This window comes from Micromys minutus, assembly GCF_963924665.1.
Source record: "Micromys minutus genome assembly, chromosome: 9".
Lineage (NCBI taxonomy): Eukaryota > Metazoa > Chordata > Mammalia > Rodentia > Muridae > Micromys > Micromys minutus.
Genome location: NC_137978.1, coordinates 33,183,688 through 33,197,905, shown reverse-complemented (window position 1 = coordinate 33,197,905; position 14,218 = coordinate 33,183,688). Strand labels below are relative to the sequence as shown.

The following is a 14,218-nucleotide window of genomic DNA, read 5'->3' as shown; positions in this document are numbered from 1 at the left end:
ACAGACCTAAGTTTGCGTCCTCTTTGCACTGTAACTCACCCTGTTCCCTCCATTGTACAATGAAAACTGTAATGACCTCTTTGTGTGTATGTGAATTGAATGCAGTGTCTGAAATGTAGTGGGCTCCACTGTATTATCCATTATTACTACTCAGAATGGATTCGGGGAGGAGGCAAAAGACAAAAGAATCAAACAGGCAGGAACGGCTTCTGGGAATGAACTCTGGTTAGGTCGAAGAGGAAAAATAGCGTTGTGGCAGACTAGCTGAAGCCAGAAGGAGGCCAGGCATGGCTGAGCTGTCTGCCACGTGTTGTTAAAGCAGATGAGTCACTGGAAGGGGGCAGGTCAGGCTGCCCAGGCCGCAGCCGGCTGGACCGTGCCTATATGATGACTTCATTGTCAGTGGGAAGCCCAGATCTTCCGAAGCCTTTTTAGTCTCTGCACCCCGAAGAAATACGTCATTTCTTTTACAGGACTTTACGCACTGTCTGGAAGTGTCAAAGGCAGTGTTAACAAGACAAGAATGGGAATCCTCACTTAAAGAGACTATTGCTATGCTGGTGACTGGGCTCAGTTCCCTACATCTCCGTCTCTTTATTTCTAACATGAGGTTGAGCTAACTTGTCTCTGAGGTGTAGGGGAGAACTAGATGAACGTCTGCTGGTAAATAGTGTGTTGGTGTCGCCCCTCCCGCTGGGACACATTTCCGATCCCAATGAGGACAGAGTGCAGTCATGCAGGCAGTGTACCAAAGGGATGAATGGAAGAATCAAACGGCGTCCCGCAGACGATGAGCCCGCGCCTGGAGCCCCGCCCCCTTCCGCTTCAGAGCGCGCGGCGCGGCCACGGGCGGGTCTTCGCGACCGTTCGCCAGCGCGTGCGCCTGTGGGCGGCAGGCGGGCTCCTCGTGCACGCGCCTGAGGGGCGGGCCGGGCGGCGGGCGGGCTGGCGGGCCGGCGGCTGGCGGCGGAGCCCGCGTCGGCGGCGGCGGGTGGCCGGCCGAGCGTGGTGCCGGGTGGCGGAGGGCGCGGCGGCGGCTATGCTGCTTCCGTGAGGCGCGCTGGGAAGGTCTGGGCGCCTCAGCCCATAGGAAGCGCGGGGACGCCGCGGGCCGAGTGCGGGTGGCTTCGAGTGCCCGCCGGGCCATGTTGGCCACGGACCGGGCTTGCCGCGGCAGCGCTGCGGCCGGGGGCCGAGCCAGGCCGGCGCAGTCGCGGTGCTAACGCCCGCGGGGCCCAGACGCGAAGATGAAGCGGAGCCGCTGCCGCGAGCGGCCGCAGCCGCCACCCGCCCGGCGGGAGGATGCGGCTCCGCGGGCGGCCGAGTTGCCCCAGCCGCAGTCTTTACCCCCGCGCCGGCGAGCGCCGCCCGGGAGGCAGCTTCTGGAGGAGCGGAGCGGGCCTATGGGGCACGACGGCAGGGAGCAGGTAAGGTGGGCTGGGTCCGCCAGCAAGGGTGGGCGCGGTGGGGGAGGGGTCCTCGCGGGAGGATCGTGCTGCGGTGGTGAGGGTGGGGACTGGGTCGGTTAGGAGGAGTGGGAGGTCTGAAGAGGCTGAGGAAAGGGGAGCGGAGGAATGAAGGTGGGGGCGTGGGGTTGCAGTGGACGTGGTCCGAGGAATGAATAAAATGGTCTTAGGGGGGTAGACTGGGGCTCTGGATGGAGAGAATGGGTACTGGAATGTGAGCCGGGTGAATGAGTAGCAAAGAGTGGGTTTACTAAATTGAGTTATCTAGAGGAATGAATTAGTTTAAGGGAGAAAAGCCAGTTTGATAGTGTTGACTGTTCTTAGAGTTTATCCCCACAGTTATAAAAACGGGGCATTCGCAAGCATTCTGATTTGGTAGCCATTATACTTTTATAGGCAAGTATTCAGAATCGTTAACGTTCTCCCGGTAACTATCTACCACGTTAAAACCACTATAAAAAAAAATACCTGCATGTGTACAATCTCAAGACCGGTGCTGTGGACAGAGAGAACCCGTAGATGAAGGCTCTGCCTTCTAGTTTACCCTTAATGGGAAAAGAGAAAAAATGTAAAACTACTCGTGGTATTCTCGAATGTACAGGGTGTGTAATTTATTAGACAGTGGTAGGTGTATTTATGAGTAGGGAATAAAGGTCGGCAATATCAGAGAGGATAAACTTGCCACTCACAGCTGTAGGAAGTTCCGTGAAACGAGATTGACAAGGACATTGTAAGATCCATGATCTTGTTGGATTTTTAGAAAGAATGTTCTGTCGTTATGAACTCCAGGGACAGCATCGCTTTTGTACAGCTCTGCCTCAGACCCTAGTTGAGACCCCATCTTTAAGTCTTTGAAGTTCCAGGTCTCCTATCTCTTGATCCTCATATTAAAGTAAACGTCCGTAGGCATCATTACTTTGAATTACACTGTTAGCCTATGGTTTTAAAAATTTCCCCCTTGCCTTTGTCTCCTCACTTTTTATTCTCAGAGCCCTGGGTCTTTGCCACAGCTTCTAGACTGCTGACTTGTGTAATCTCCTCCTAGTACCTGTTCAAAACTTGTGAAATACATTTCCTCTTCTGACTTAGTTTACCTGGTACAGTTGATCTTACTGCAGGCTTCAGTAAAGTGCTCAAGGCTATTTGATTCCCCCCTCTTATTTTCTTTTTAAATACATTTTAGTGATTTACTTTTAGTTTTTATGTGTACTGGTGTTTTTCTTTCAAGTGTCTTAGTATGAAGGTGTCAGATTACCTGGTAATGAGCACAGTTGGAGCGCTCACGTGGGTGCTGGTAATTGAACCCCAGTCCTCAAGAATAGCAGCCAGAAGCTGAACCCTTTTCCAGCCCCGATTCTCCTCTTTAAAAAAAGATCGTTTTATTTCTTTTTTTTTGTATGTATGAGTGTTAGTACATCACATAGTTTGGAAACCAGAAGAGGAAGTCATATCTCTTGGAACTAGAGTTGCAGACAGTTGGGAGTTGCTGGTGGCTGCTGGGAACTAAACCCAGGTCCTTTGCAAAAGCAGCAAGTGCTCTCTTAATTGTTGAGTCATTTCTCCAGCCAGTCCCACCTTTTTAAAAGATAAGTTGTATATTCACACATTCTTAGCAGTGGTACACACACCCCTTTTGTCTGTTTAATATGTTACATTTTCTTTGTTTTATGGCTTAAATAAAATAAAAGGTATAATTTTTTGAAATGTGTAATTAATTTCCTCTCACCAATGTTTTATATTGTTGCCTTAACCAACAACCTTCTTTAACTTGTATTCTGTGTCAGTTTCTATAATATTATATATTCCTAATATTATGGTTTGTCTTGTATACTTAATGCTTTCCCCAAACTGCCTTCAAGGTCATGAGTAACTTTTTGGCTTGCTTTTTAAATTGAGATTTGACTTAGTTTAGTGCATAAATCTAAGGTTCTTTTAGTATGAATTTTCACAGACTAATATAACCATATGTCCATTATTCAGGTCAAGGTGGAGAACATTTCCAGTTCCAAAAATGTTCCCTTACTTTTTCCTACTTGATACCCTTCACCACTATTCCCACCCCTAACACTTTTTAGCTAAACCTCATATAAATAATATTATGAAGTTTGTACTCTTTGTTACTGAATTATTTCATTGAAATAATTTCTGTGAATTTTTCTGTGTTCCTTATAGAAATACTTTGCTTTTTCATTGTTGTATAATTTCCCACAGTGTAGCCATACTGAAACGTATTTTGCAACTTAAAATAAGGCTTGTCTACCTGTGAAAATATTGTGAAAGAGTTACAAAGAGAATTCTGTGAATGGCTCAGTGAACTTTTTTTATATAATTAAATTTGATAGCTTTCTTTCCTTAGTTGTCTTAAGCTATGTGAACTATTTGCCATTGTTGACCTTGGTGTTCCCCCTCCCAAAATACTCATCTCACTAATGTTTCTTGGACTGTTCTTGTTTTTTTTCATTCCTGTTCTTAAAACATTCTTTGAAGATAAGGTGCTTGGTCCTAACGTTGGTTCTTTATTGTACTCTATTCTTTAGCAAGCTCATGCATGGCAGGTGCTAGATGTAGAGCAAAGGTCTCTAGTCTTTCCTTCATACATTGCATTATAGAACCTCCTGGTAGAGTCATTTGAGTCTTTAAGTGTGAGTTTTTTTCTAGATCTATGTTGTTAACTTTGGGCTTAATGTTTCAAAACAAACTGAGTGTTATTGATGGGGGAGAAAGGGAAAGTGTGTGTGTGTGTGTGTGTGTTTATGTAGAGTCAGAGGACACCTTTAGATATAATTTCTCAGACACCATCCACCTTTTTCTTTTTTAAAGATATTCTTTTTTTTGAGACAGGGTTTCTTCTCTGTAGGTCTGGCTGTTCTGGAACTAGTTCTGCAGGCCAGGCTGGCCTTGCACTCAAAGAAATCCACCTGTCTCTGCCTCCTGAGTACTGGGATTAAAGGCATGCACCACCACTGCCCCAGTTTATTTTACTTTAAAAACTATGTGTACATATGTGTTGCGTGTGGTTATGAGTATAGGATTTCAGGTGTCCTTTAAGGTCAGAGAATAACTGGAGTTATAGGCAGTTGTGAACCACATAGTAAGTGCTGCGAATTCCGTTCAGGCCATCAGGTAGAGCAGAAGCATTTTTAACAGCTGAGTCATTTTTCTAGCTCCCATTTGTGTTTTGAGACAGGGTTTCTCACTGTATTAGAGCTAACCAAATAGACAGGGCTGGCCAGTGAGCCCTGGAGATCTCTCTGCTTTTGATTTTTTTAAAAACAAAAACAAAACAAGGCTTCACTCCATGGCCCTTGGCTGTCCTAGAACTTGACTAGAAGATCAGGTTGGCTTCAAACATACAGAGATCTGCCAGCCTTCCCCTCCTAAGTGTTGGCATTAAAGATATATGCCATCATGGCTTTTTTTTTCTTTTTAAAGCTTAATAAAAATACTCTTTATTTATGTATTTTTGTATATGTGTGTGGTGAAACATTTAAAATCTTCTAGCCTGGTATAATGGTACACAGTTGCAGTACTAGTAGGACTGGGAAGCTGATACAGGAGGCTCATGAGTTCTAGGCCAGCTTGTCTATGTAGATCCTTTTTCAGATGACAAAAGAAACCTCTTTTAGCCTTAGATGTCTGTTGTGTTTATTGTCATTGTTAGTCACCCCTTTATGTAGTATAATACCAGAAATTTACAAATTTCTCTGTTTTCAGAGACATTATTAGCTTATTATCCACAGAATAAAGCCTGAAGACCTTGACATCAAGGTGTTCTTGAATTATTCACATAAAGAATTTAGATGCTTCTCTGGGTTTCTTAGTGTCTGTGCTTTTGTCTCCCTCTGATTGCTGAGATTAGCTTGTTTTCTTAGTAGTAAGTTCTTAGAAGTTCACACTGCAGAATAAATAAAAATAACATTTGAAATGTAGTTATTTGTTTGAATGTTTGTTAGAAACAGATGATTGCTCAGCGGATATCTTCACTGGCTGTCAGTGAATATACTTCTCAGAGGCTGTATTCTTCGCTGTCTGTTTCTAAGCCTTTCAAGTTTTTTTGTTTGGTTTGGTTTGGTTTTGGTGTTTTAAACTAGGGTTTCTCTGTGTAGCCTTTCAGGTCCTGCAGTTCACTCTGTAGATCAGGTTGGCCTCCAACTCAGAGCTCTGCCTGCCTCTGCCTTCCGAGTGCTGGGATTGAAGGTGTGCCTCACCACTGCCTGGCTTATAATATATTCTTTTTAAAAAAATTTTTTAAAAAAGATTTATTTATTTTATGTATATGAGTATACTGTAGCTGTTTTCAGACACACCAGAATAATTGGATCCCATTACAGATGGTTGTGAGCCACCATGTGGTTGCTGGTAATTGAACTCAGGACTTCTGGAAGAACAGTCAGTGTTCTTTGCCACTGAGCCATCTCTCCATCCCATAATATATATTGTTTTATCCACTTCTAGGTATATAGTAGATGCTTAATAAGTATGGAATGAAAGAAGAAAAAACAGTGTTTAAGTTCTACTCTTTTCTGTTAATTTGTATTATTTAATGTCTATTAATTTTCTTTCTTGGGATCAGCTTTCAATTTGTCTTAAAGTCACTGGCACAAAAGTCATGATAAAACATTTTGCCTTTTAGCCTTAGATTTTTTAAAACCTACTGTATTCTACTGTATTGAGGGTTCTTAAATGTTTTAGCCTTCTAGCCTACTAGCCAGAGGTAGAGGAGAAAGAAGGTTAACGGGAAAAGGGTGTAGTGGACCTGTTTAAAAGTAGTTTTTTGGGGCAATTTCCCTCTTCATTGTCAGAATACCAGCAGTCCAGTTCATTAGCAGACAATAAACATGAATCAGTAGCTATGGCACAATTCAGCAGAAACAGCAAGGTTCTGCTGAATCCTTATGAGTCATCGGAAGCGCCAGAGTCAGCCCGAATACCTGGAGTTCTTTGATGCGATTCTAAGATGAAGACCAGCAAAAAGCAGTGAAGAAGTGAACTATTGCAAGGCATAATAATGCAGCAGCGTCCTCTCACTATTGGTGGGGTTCGACTTACATTCTTTCTAACCATCTTGTGCCCTCTCAAACGTCTGTTTTCAGCAAAATATCACATACCCTCTCTTACAAGACAGCCTCCAGAAAAACATCACGTGATACAAACTAAGTTGTTAAACCAGAAATTTCCACTTTATGCCTTCTATTAGATCCCACACCACAATCTTTTACACTACCATCTCTAAAACCACAGAGCTGTCTAATGATATAAAACAATATAAATTTAAAATTTATTTCAAACAAATCAACCTAATTATATATACTTAGTATAATCTTTGCTTTTCTTTTGCTGATCTTACTCATCTCAGGCCACCCTTAGAGTTATGTTGGAGGCATTATATATAACACTTTAGAGTATTCTAGAAAATAGGATGGAGAGATGGTGGCCTTGTAGAAGACCCTGGTTAGATTCCTAGCACCCAAAGGAGTTTACAACAATTCCAGTTCTAGATGTGATGCCCTCTTCTGGCTTCCACAGCCATTTGCTCACACCTGGTATATATATTTACATGTAAGCAGAACACTCACATACATAAGCTAAAAAATAAATCTAAAAGGATAATGAAAAAAACTCTAGAAAGCTATGATGATCAAAATATCATGATATTGTCATAGAAATAGACACGTAAACCAGTAAACTAAAATGGAGAACCTAGAGCTTGAGTCCAGGCATCTACAGGTAACTTATTTTTGATGAAGGTGCTAAGTATGTACATTGAAGATAAGTGATGGTAAAAGGTTTGTATGTACACATGAAGAAGGAAACTAGATTCCTTTTCTACCCTTTAGCTCTATACACAGAAATCAACTCAGAATAAATTAAAGAGTTAAATACAAAACTTGAAACTATTGGAAAAATGTTTGAGGGACATCCTTCGTGACACTGCACCAGGCAAGGATTTTTGGATAAGATCTAAAGTTCTGCCAACAAAAGCAAAATTTGAGAAATGGCTTACATCAAATTGAAAAGCTCTGCACAGCAACGGAAACAGTGAAGAGACAACTTATGACATGGGAAAAGACCTTGGCCAATTAATTTGATTTAGGGGATAACATCCAGGATATATAAGGAACTATATATAAAAAACAAAACACAAAAAGAGAACTTATCAATCCTGTTATTGGATTACATACCCAAAGGAAATTAAATCTATGTATCTTAGAGAAAGCAGCAACTCCAGGTTTATGATGGCTGTATTTAGAGTAGCCAAGATAGGGAATCAACTGTTAGCAGTTAAAATGTGATATTTGTACACATACACTCAATTAAGCTATGAAAAGATGGAAGTTTATAATTTGTAATGGATAAATCCAGAGGACATTTGGCACAGAAGGTGGGGGTGGTCTCACATGTTAGTCTTATGGAAATAGAAAATAGTGATTACTAAAGTCTGATGAAGATGGAGAGATAGGGAGAGACTGGTCAGTAGGTACAAAGTTGTAGTTGTATATTACATATTTAAAAATACACAGTTCATGCTTCACTTTTATTGTTTGGGGTGATGGCTATGTTAATTGCCTTAATTATTACACACCATAGATATGTACTAAAACAATGTATTATATCTCATGAATTTGTATAATGATATTAAATACAATTTTTACCATGTGTGATGAAACAAATCAGTCTTTGCTACTTTATGGGGTCTTCTTTTTTTCCATTCTTTTCTCCCCAACTCTCATTTTACCCTATCACTAGATAGAGAAAGAAGGATAGAAGGGGAGAGAGAGAGAGAAGGTTCCCTGAATCTAATTTTGTTGTTGTTGTTGTTGTTTCTTCTTTGACCATGACTACTAACAAACCATAACCAACCCCCCGAATGAACAACAACCACCACTGCTTTGGGGCTCTAGAATTTATGTACCCTTTGAAAAGCTCCTAACTCCAAATGTCACACAGTGATTTGCAGCTGGCAAAACCACACTTCTATTAGACTTTGAGGTAAGTGGTCAGCTGCTCTGGACAGTCTGAAGCAACCCCACAGTCCTATAGCTGGGATTAAAATAAAAGCATGTTCTTATAATATTTCTGTGGGTTTTTGACTGTCTTAAATTGTTTATTGGATATGAATTTTACAAATATTACGTGTATTAGCGGTAATGGTGGAGTTGGAGAATATTGCGCCTTCTCTAGGTAAGATCCACCAATAGTGTGGTGGAACTTGTGACCCTTTCCAAGGCCACGGCTCTTGCAGCCAGCAGCTGTCAGCCCACGCATCTCCCTGTGTTTGTGGACTGGTTTGGTGACCCACTGGGTGTCAGGATTTCTTCTGATAGCTTTATGGAATGGATCAATGAGGATGACCTCGAAAAACTTATATGTGGAATCTTCACCAACCCAGTAGGAATTTAGGACCCTCAAAGCCACACAGTGGTGCCCAACTCTGTCCTCAGCAACAATTGAAGGCTTCTGGCAAATTTCAGCTGGTTAACACCATTGTGAACAGGCTTGCTGTAAGTTGCACCATTAGGAACTGGGCATTTGCGACCACCACATCGGACACGAATCCTGTAAATGACATAACCTTGCTTAGCCTTGCATCTCAGCCTTCGAACTTTATCAGGCCAGGTGGGGTGGGCGGGGAGCCCTGTGCAGCGAGGAGAGCTGACAGTATTGCCAGCAGTGGACCCTCAGAAGACGTTGGACTGCTTCTTCATCCATAGCTCTTGGATGTACTTGTATGCACCCATCTTGGCTCACCTGATGACTCCCACCAGAGCAAACACCTGTGTTTTTTAAAGAAACCAAAATTCTGGAATTCTCACTACTCAGAGCTATGTAGTGAGACCCATCTTTTAAAAAAAAATTAAGCTTATTCTTGCAATTATTTTTTCATATTTGGCATCACCAATTTTTACTTTTCATTGGATGATTCTTGTTAACTTAACAGACATGGTATTTCCTTTATCAACAGTCTTGGCTAATTTGTCATATCCTTTCTCCCCCTTTTAAATAATGTTGAATTAAGCAATGAGAAAGTCAGACAACAATCTGTCTTCATTAAATTTCATCTCACTTCCCCTTGTGATCAACTAGACTTGACAAGTTGATCTTTTTATTTTGGTTGACTTCTGGTATCAGGATTTGTTGATTTGCATCCTGTCTCATTGGAAGTGCTTCTGGGTACTCAGTGTTTAATATATGATTCTTTTATTCACACTGTGTGATGTCATCAGGTTCTCCTGGTTTGAGAATTTCCACATTTATTTCTCTGTTCTTTACCTTTCTCTTGATGTCAAGATTTGTTTCTAGTTTACTCTGCATTTCCAGTTGAATAGCTTGTAGATCTTTTAAGCCCAACATTGTCCTCAAATTAGACTTTTTAAGTGAGTTTTTTCTTTTAGACTTACTTATTTAGACTTATTTTTAATGTGTATGGGTGTTTTGCCTGCATATATGTCTGTGTGCCATATTCATGCCTGGTTCCCACAGAGGCCAGAAGAGGACTTTAGATTTCTTGGAACTGGAGTTACAGACATTTGTGTACTACAGTATGGGTACTGGGAATCAAACTCGGGTTCTCTGCAAGAGCAGCCAGTGCTCTTAATCAGTGAGCTGTGTTTTTAGCTTGCCCAAACTAAAGTAAACAAACCCAGTCTGTCTTTCCTAAACTTCCCATGTTACCAAATAGCACCACCATTCATATTCATTAAGTTATTCAGACCAAGTCTTGGAAGCTGTCACTGATTATGTGTGTCTGTGAGATTATATGAGTGTTCAGGTGCCTGTGTAGTTTGTCCTGTTGGGCACTGAACTCCATTCTTCTGGAAGGGCATCTCTTCATAAATGCTACTGTTGTTGGTTCAAGGTCTCACTATATAACTCAGGTAGGCCAGGGACTCATTAAATAACAGAGATAACAGAGCTAACAAGTACTGATTTGATTTGTTCCTCTTTTTTTTTTTTTTTTTTAAATTTATTAAGACTTCTTTATTGTGTATTTGTGTGTCTTAGGGTTTTATTGCTGCGAAGAGACACCATTATTATGGCAACTTTTATAAAGGGGCTGGCTTATAAGTTCAGTGATTTAGTCCATTATTGACATACAGGATGGGAAACATGGAAGCATGCAAGACAGACATGCTGTCAGGGAGCTGAGAGCTCTACATGGGATCTTCGGGCAGCATGAAGGGAGAGAGACACTGGCCTGGCTTGGGTTTCTGAAACCCCAAAGCCTACCCCCAGGGACATATTTCTTCTAACGAGGCCACACTCAATAGTGCTACTCCTTATGAGCCCTATGGGGACCTTTTTCATTCAAACCACAACCCCCCCCCCCCCCGTGCGCTCGCGCACGCACACACATGCCCTTGTACCTCCACATACAAGTGGAAGTCACGGACAAGTTGAAGGAGTTGATTTTCTCCTTCTATCTGCTATGTGGATTCTAAAGATGGAACTCAATTGTCTGGCTGTGAGACAATTAATTGCCTTTACCCACTGAGCCAACCTGCTGGTTTATGATTCTTTTCTTAACCTTTCATTTCACATTCAGTCTCAGCTGTCTGTTGGGTACTACATTCAGATTGAGGAAGCTGCTCTACACGTTTCCACCACTTCTCTATACTGTAAGACTAGGTGGTGGTGGTCCCCATGTCTTTAATCTCAGCCCTTGGGAGGGAGAGGAAGGTAGATTTTTGTGAGTTTGAGGCTAGCCAAGTCTACACAGAAAAATCCTGTGACTGGTTGGTGGGGTTGGGGAGGGGAGACTACAGAGTCTATAGTCTTACCCTACTAGGTCTTTCATGTAAGTTCCTATGAGTCTTCTAAGTCATATTCTAGTTCTATTCTTAGTGGTCTCTTCTGTGATATTTTGCACATAGAAGATCATTCTGTCGAACCTTAAGTATGAGCTTGTTACTTTGCTAAAAATACTTTACAGTTGTTTCCATCATAATTTAGATCAAAGTCCAAAGTGCTGATGACTTTGTCCTATAAGACTTTATGTAATCTGGCCTTTGTCCTCATTTCCCTACCATGTTTACTAGCTCTAGTCACAATGGTTGCCTTTGTGGTCCCCAAGTAGAGTAAGCATTTATATCTACCTGAGAACATTTTAAAAAATTACTATTGCTTTAAGAATTTTTCACTTAATGGTTTCTGTACTTGGGATTCCCTTTTCCAGATGGATGTGTACAGATGGCTTTCTTGCTTTGTCCATGCCTGTTGAGATAATATTTTTTAAAGAAAACCTTTCTTGACTATCCATTCCAAAATAACTCTCATGGTCACTCCCTTTTCTCTTTGTATTTTTATCTTCTGTTGATAGTATGGTCACAATTTTTGGTATTTATTGGTTTTCTTCCACATTAGAGCATTTGCTTCTTGAGGGTAATAATTCATGTATCTTTTCTGACTTCAGATCTCTATGCATTTTGAATTCTATTTTCTTTACAAAAGGTAATAAATACTTCATGACTGACAGTACAGTGAATGAAATAAGAGTTGTGCTGAGTTGTTGGCACCGTGGGTGTGGTTGCATGTGAGCCTGGTGACCAGAGTTAGATACTTAGATGTAAAAAGTGTATCTGCAATTTTAGCACTTCAGTGAGCAAGATGAGTGGTGGAACTAGTAGAATCAACCAGAAGCTCTTGGGCTGTCTAGCTGGAAGTATGAAGCACAGCAGAACAGCAAGAGAAACCCTCCCTTAAAAAAAAAAAAATGGAAGGAGAGAAACAACTCATGAAAGTTTTCTCTGACCTCCACCACTTTTCTGTCTTTATCAAGAAGCTGTCTTAGAATGGGATACATCCATTGATTTGAGAATGTAATTAAGATCAAAGCTTTAGAGGCCCTTATTTCTAAATTCTGTATGTTGTGACAACTATAGTATCAGGAATGCTTACTGTGGGAGAAGTTGAGCTGTTTCAAAATCCTTTAATACTTAATTGAGTGAAAATTAATTCACTACCTGGTGTCTCTGCCTGTGTTTCACCAAAGCAGAGAGCTACTTTCTAGTATTGTTTGTTTAGGTATTTAGATTGATTTATGAAACAGAACATTTAGATATAGTTGGTAATAGTTTTTAAAGTTATTTCAAAGGGATATTATTAAAGTGATTTTTGTTCAGGTAACCCTGGGATATTTAGTTTCTGCCTTTGAGTAGTAAAAGAAAGAGCCATTGTTATTCTAGCTTAGACTTTGATCTTTATATTAGTTAGGGGACACCGGTTGCTGTAATAGATACATTCAGAATGACCTAGACTGATACACACTTTTCCATTCTCTATGTAGGTTCTTGCAAGGTCACCTGAGGATGATGACAAAGTAGATGATAGGGCAGCATAATCACTTTCATTTGTATTTTATTCCAAATCAGTTATAGGCTTGTAGTTAAGTGCTAGAAGGCCAAGGACATTATGAAGATGCTTGGGAAGGGAATCATATTTTCCCAAGTTGTAGCTATTCTCTGCTTTGGACCTCCAACTACAGTGTAGTCCATAGAAGTTTTAGTTTTATTTCTTTCAGAGCTCACAGAATTTTGAGACACCACCATTTTTGATGTAAAAGGCCTTGTTCTCCAAGCCTGATAGAAAATCTGAAAAAAATTTTTTTTCCTTTGCTTTTGGTACAAATCTTTGACTATCCTACACTCATGAGGCTTTGATTATAACCTATTGTTAGATTGTGATAGTAACCACTAGGTGATGCAGCTCAGTGTACACAGTGCTTACCTCGCATATATGAAGCCCTGGGCTTAATCCTCAGCACTGCAAAACAATTGTGATGCTGTATTATAGTCATGAGACACAGTCATCCTTAGCTATATAGAGAGTTTGAGGCCAGCCTGGGAAAACATGAGGCCTTGTTTCAAAAAAAAAAAAAAAAAAAAAAAAAAAAAAAAAAAAAGTTAAATGTTAGTTACATAGTGCCCCTAAGTTGGAATTTCATGTAACTTGTAATATTTTTCTACTTTTGTAATGCTTTTCTACTTTTAAAACATAAAAAAATAGGGCTGGAGAGATGAGCTGTTAAGAGCTCTGATTGCTCTTCCAGAGGTCATAAGTTCAATTCCCAGCAACCACATGGTGTCTCACAACCATCTGTAATGGGATCTGATGCTCTTTTCTCGTGTATCTGAAGACAGCAACAGTGCACTCATAAATAAAATAAATAGATAAATCTTTATAAAAAAACATAAAACATTTCTAGCTGGGTCTGACACCATGACTAATTCAAGTTTTATAAAAGACAGCATTTAATTGGGGCTGGCTTACAGGTTCAGGGGTTCAGTCCAGTATCATCAAGGCAGGAGGATGGCAGCATCCAGCCAGGCATGGTGCAGGAAGAGCTGAGGGTTCTACATCTTTATCTGAAGGCTGCTAGTGGAAGACTTAACTTCCGGGCAGCTAGGTTGACAGTCTTAAGCCCACGCCCACAGTGATACACCTATTCCAACAAGGCCACACCTCCTAATAGTGCCACTCCCTGACCCAAGCATATGCAAATCATCAAGACAGATAGAATTTGGTTTGCCAGTCTTGATCTATGTTACTATATTCAAATCAGTTTGTTTAATCTGTAGTAGTACTTCGGTTTATTCATTAATACTATTTCTTTCTTTCTTTCTTTCTTTCTTTCTTTCTTTCTTTCTTTCTTTCTTTTTCTTTCTTTCTTTCTTTCTTGACTGTCTATATATCCCTGTTAACGTAACCTAGAATTCTTTATATAGCTCAGGCTTGCCTGTAACACACAGAGATCT

At 40.8% G+C, this 14,218-nt stretch overlaps 1 protein-coding gene and 1 pseudogene across 6 annotated transcripts in view; one reads left to right on the top strand and one right to left on the bottom strand.

The window, feature by feature from the left end:
• Nucleotides 1–1,001: 1,001 nt before the first annotated feature.
• The window catches only part of MAST2 (microtubule associated serine/threonine kinase 2), a 142,803-nt gene continuing 129,586 nt past the window's right edge, over nt 1,002–14,218 (top strand). For 2 of the 5 annotated variants that reach the window (XM_080921514.1, XM_080921512.1), the window contains exon 1: nt 1,003–1,427. In XM_080921514.1, coding sequence (XP_080777640.1) covers nt 1,248–1,427 — 180 coding nt within the window. In that variant the 5' untranslated portion in view covers nt 1,003–1,247. Of the gene's footprint in view, nt 1,428–14,218 lie in introns of all 5 variants that reach the window. The other 3 variants (XM_080921513.1, XM_080921511.1, XM_080921516.1) reach the window with 2 other exon arrangements.
• On the bottom strand, nt 8,606–9,205 carry LOC308424541 (large ribosomal subunit protein eL15-like; annotated as a pseudogene). The gene has a single exon. The product of its transcript is annotated as a large ribosomal subunit protein eL15-like (transcript).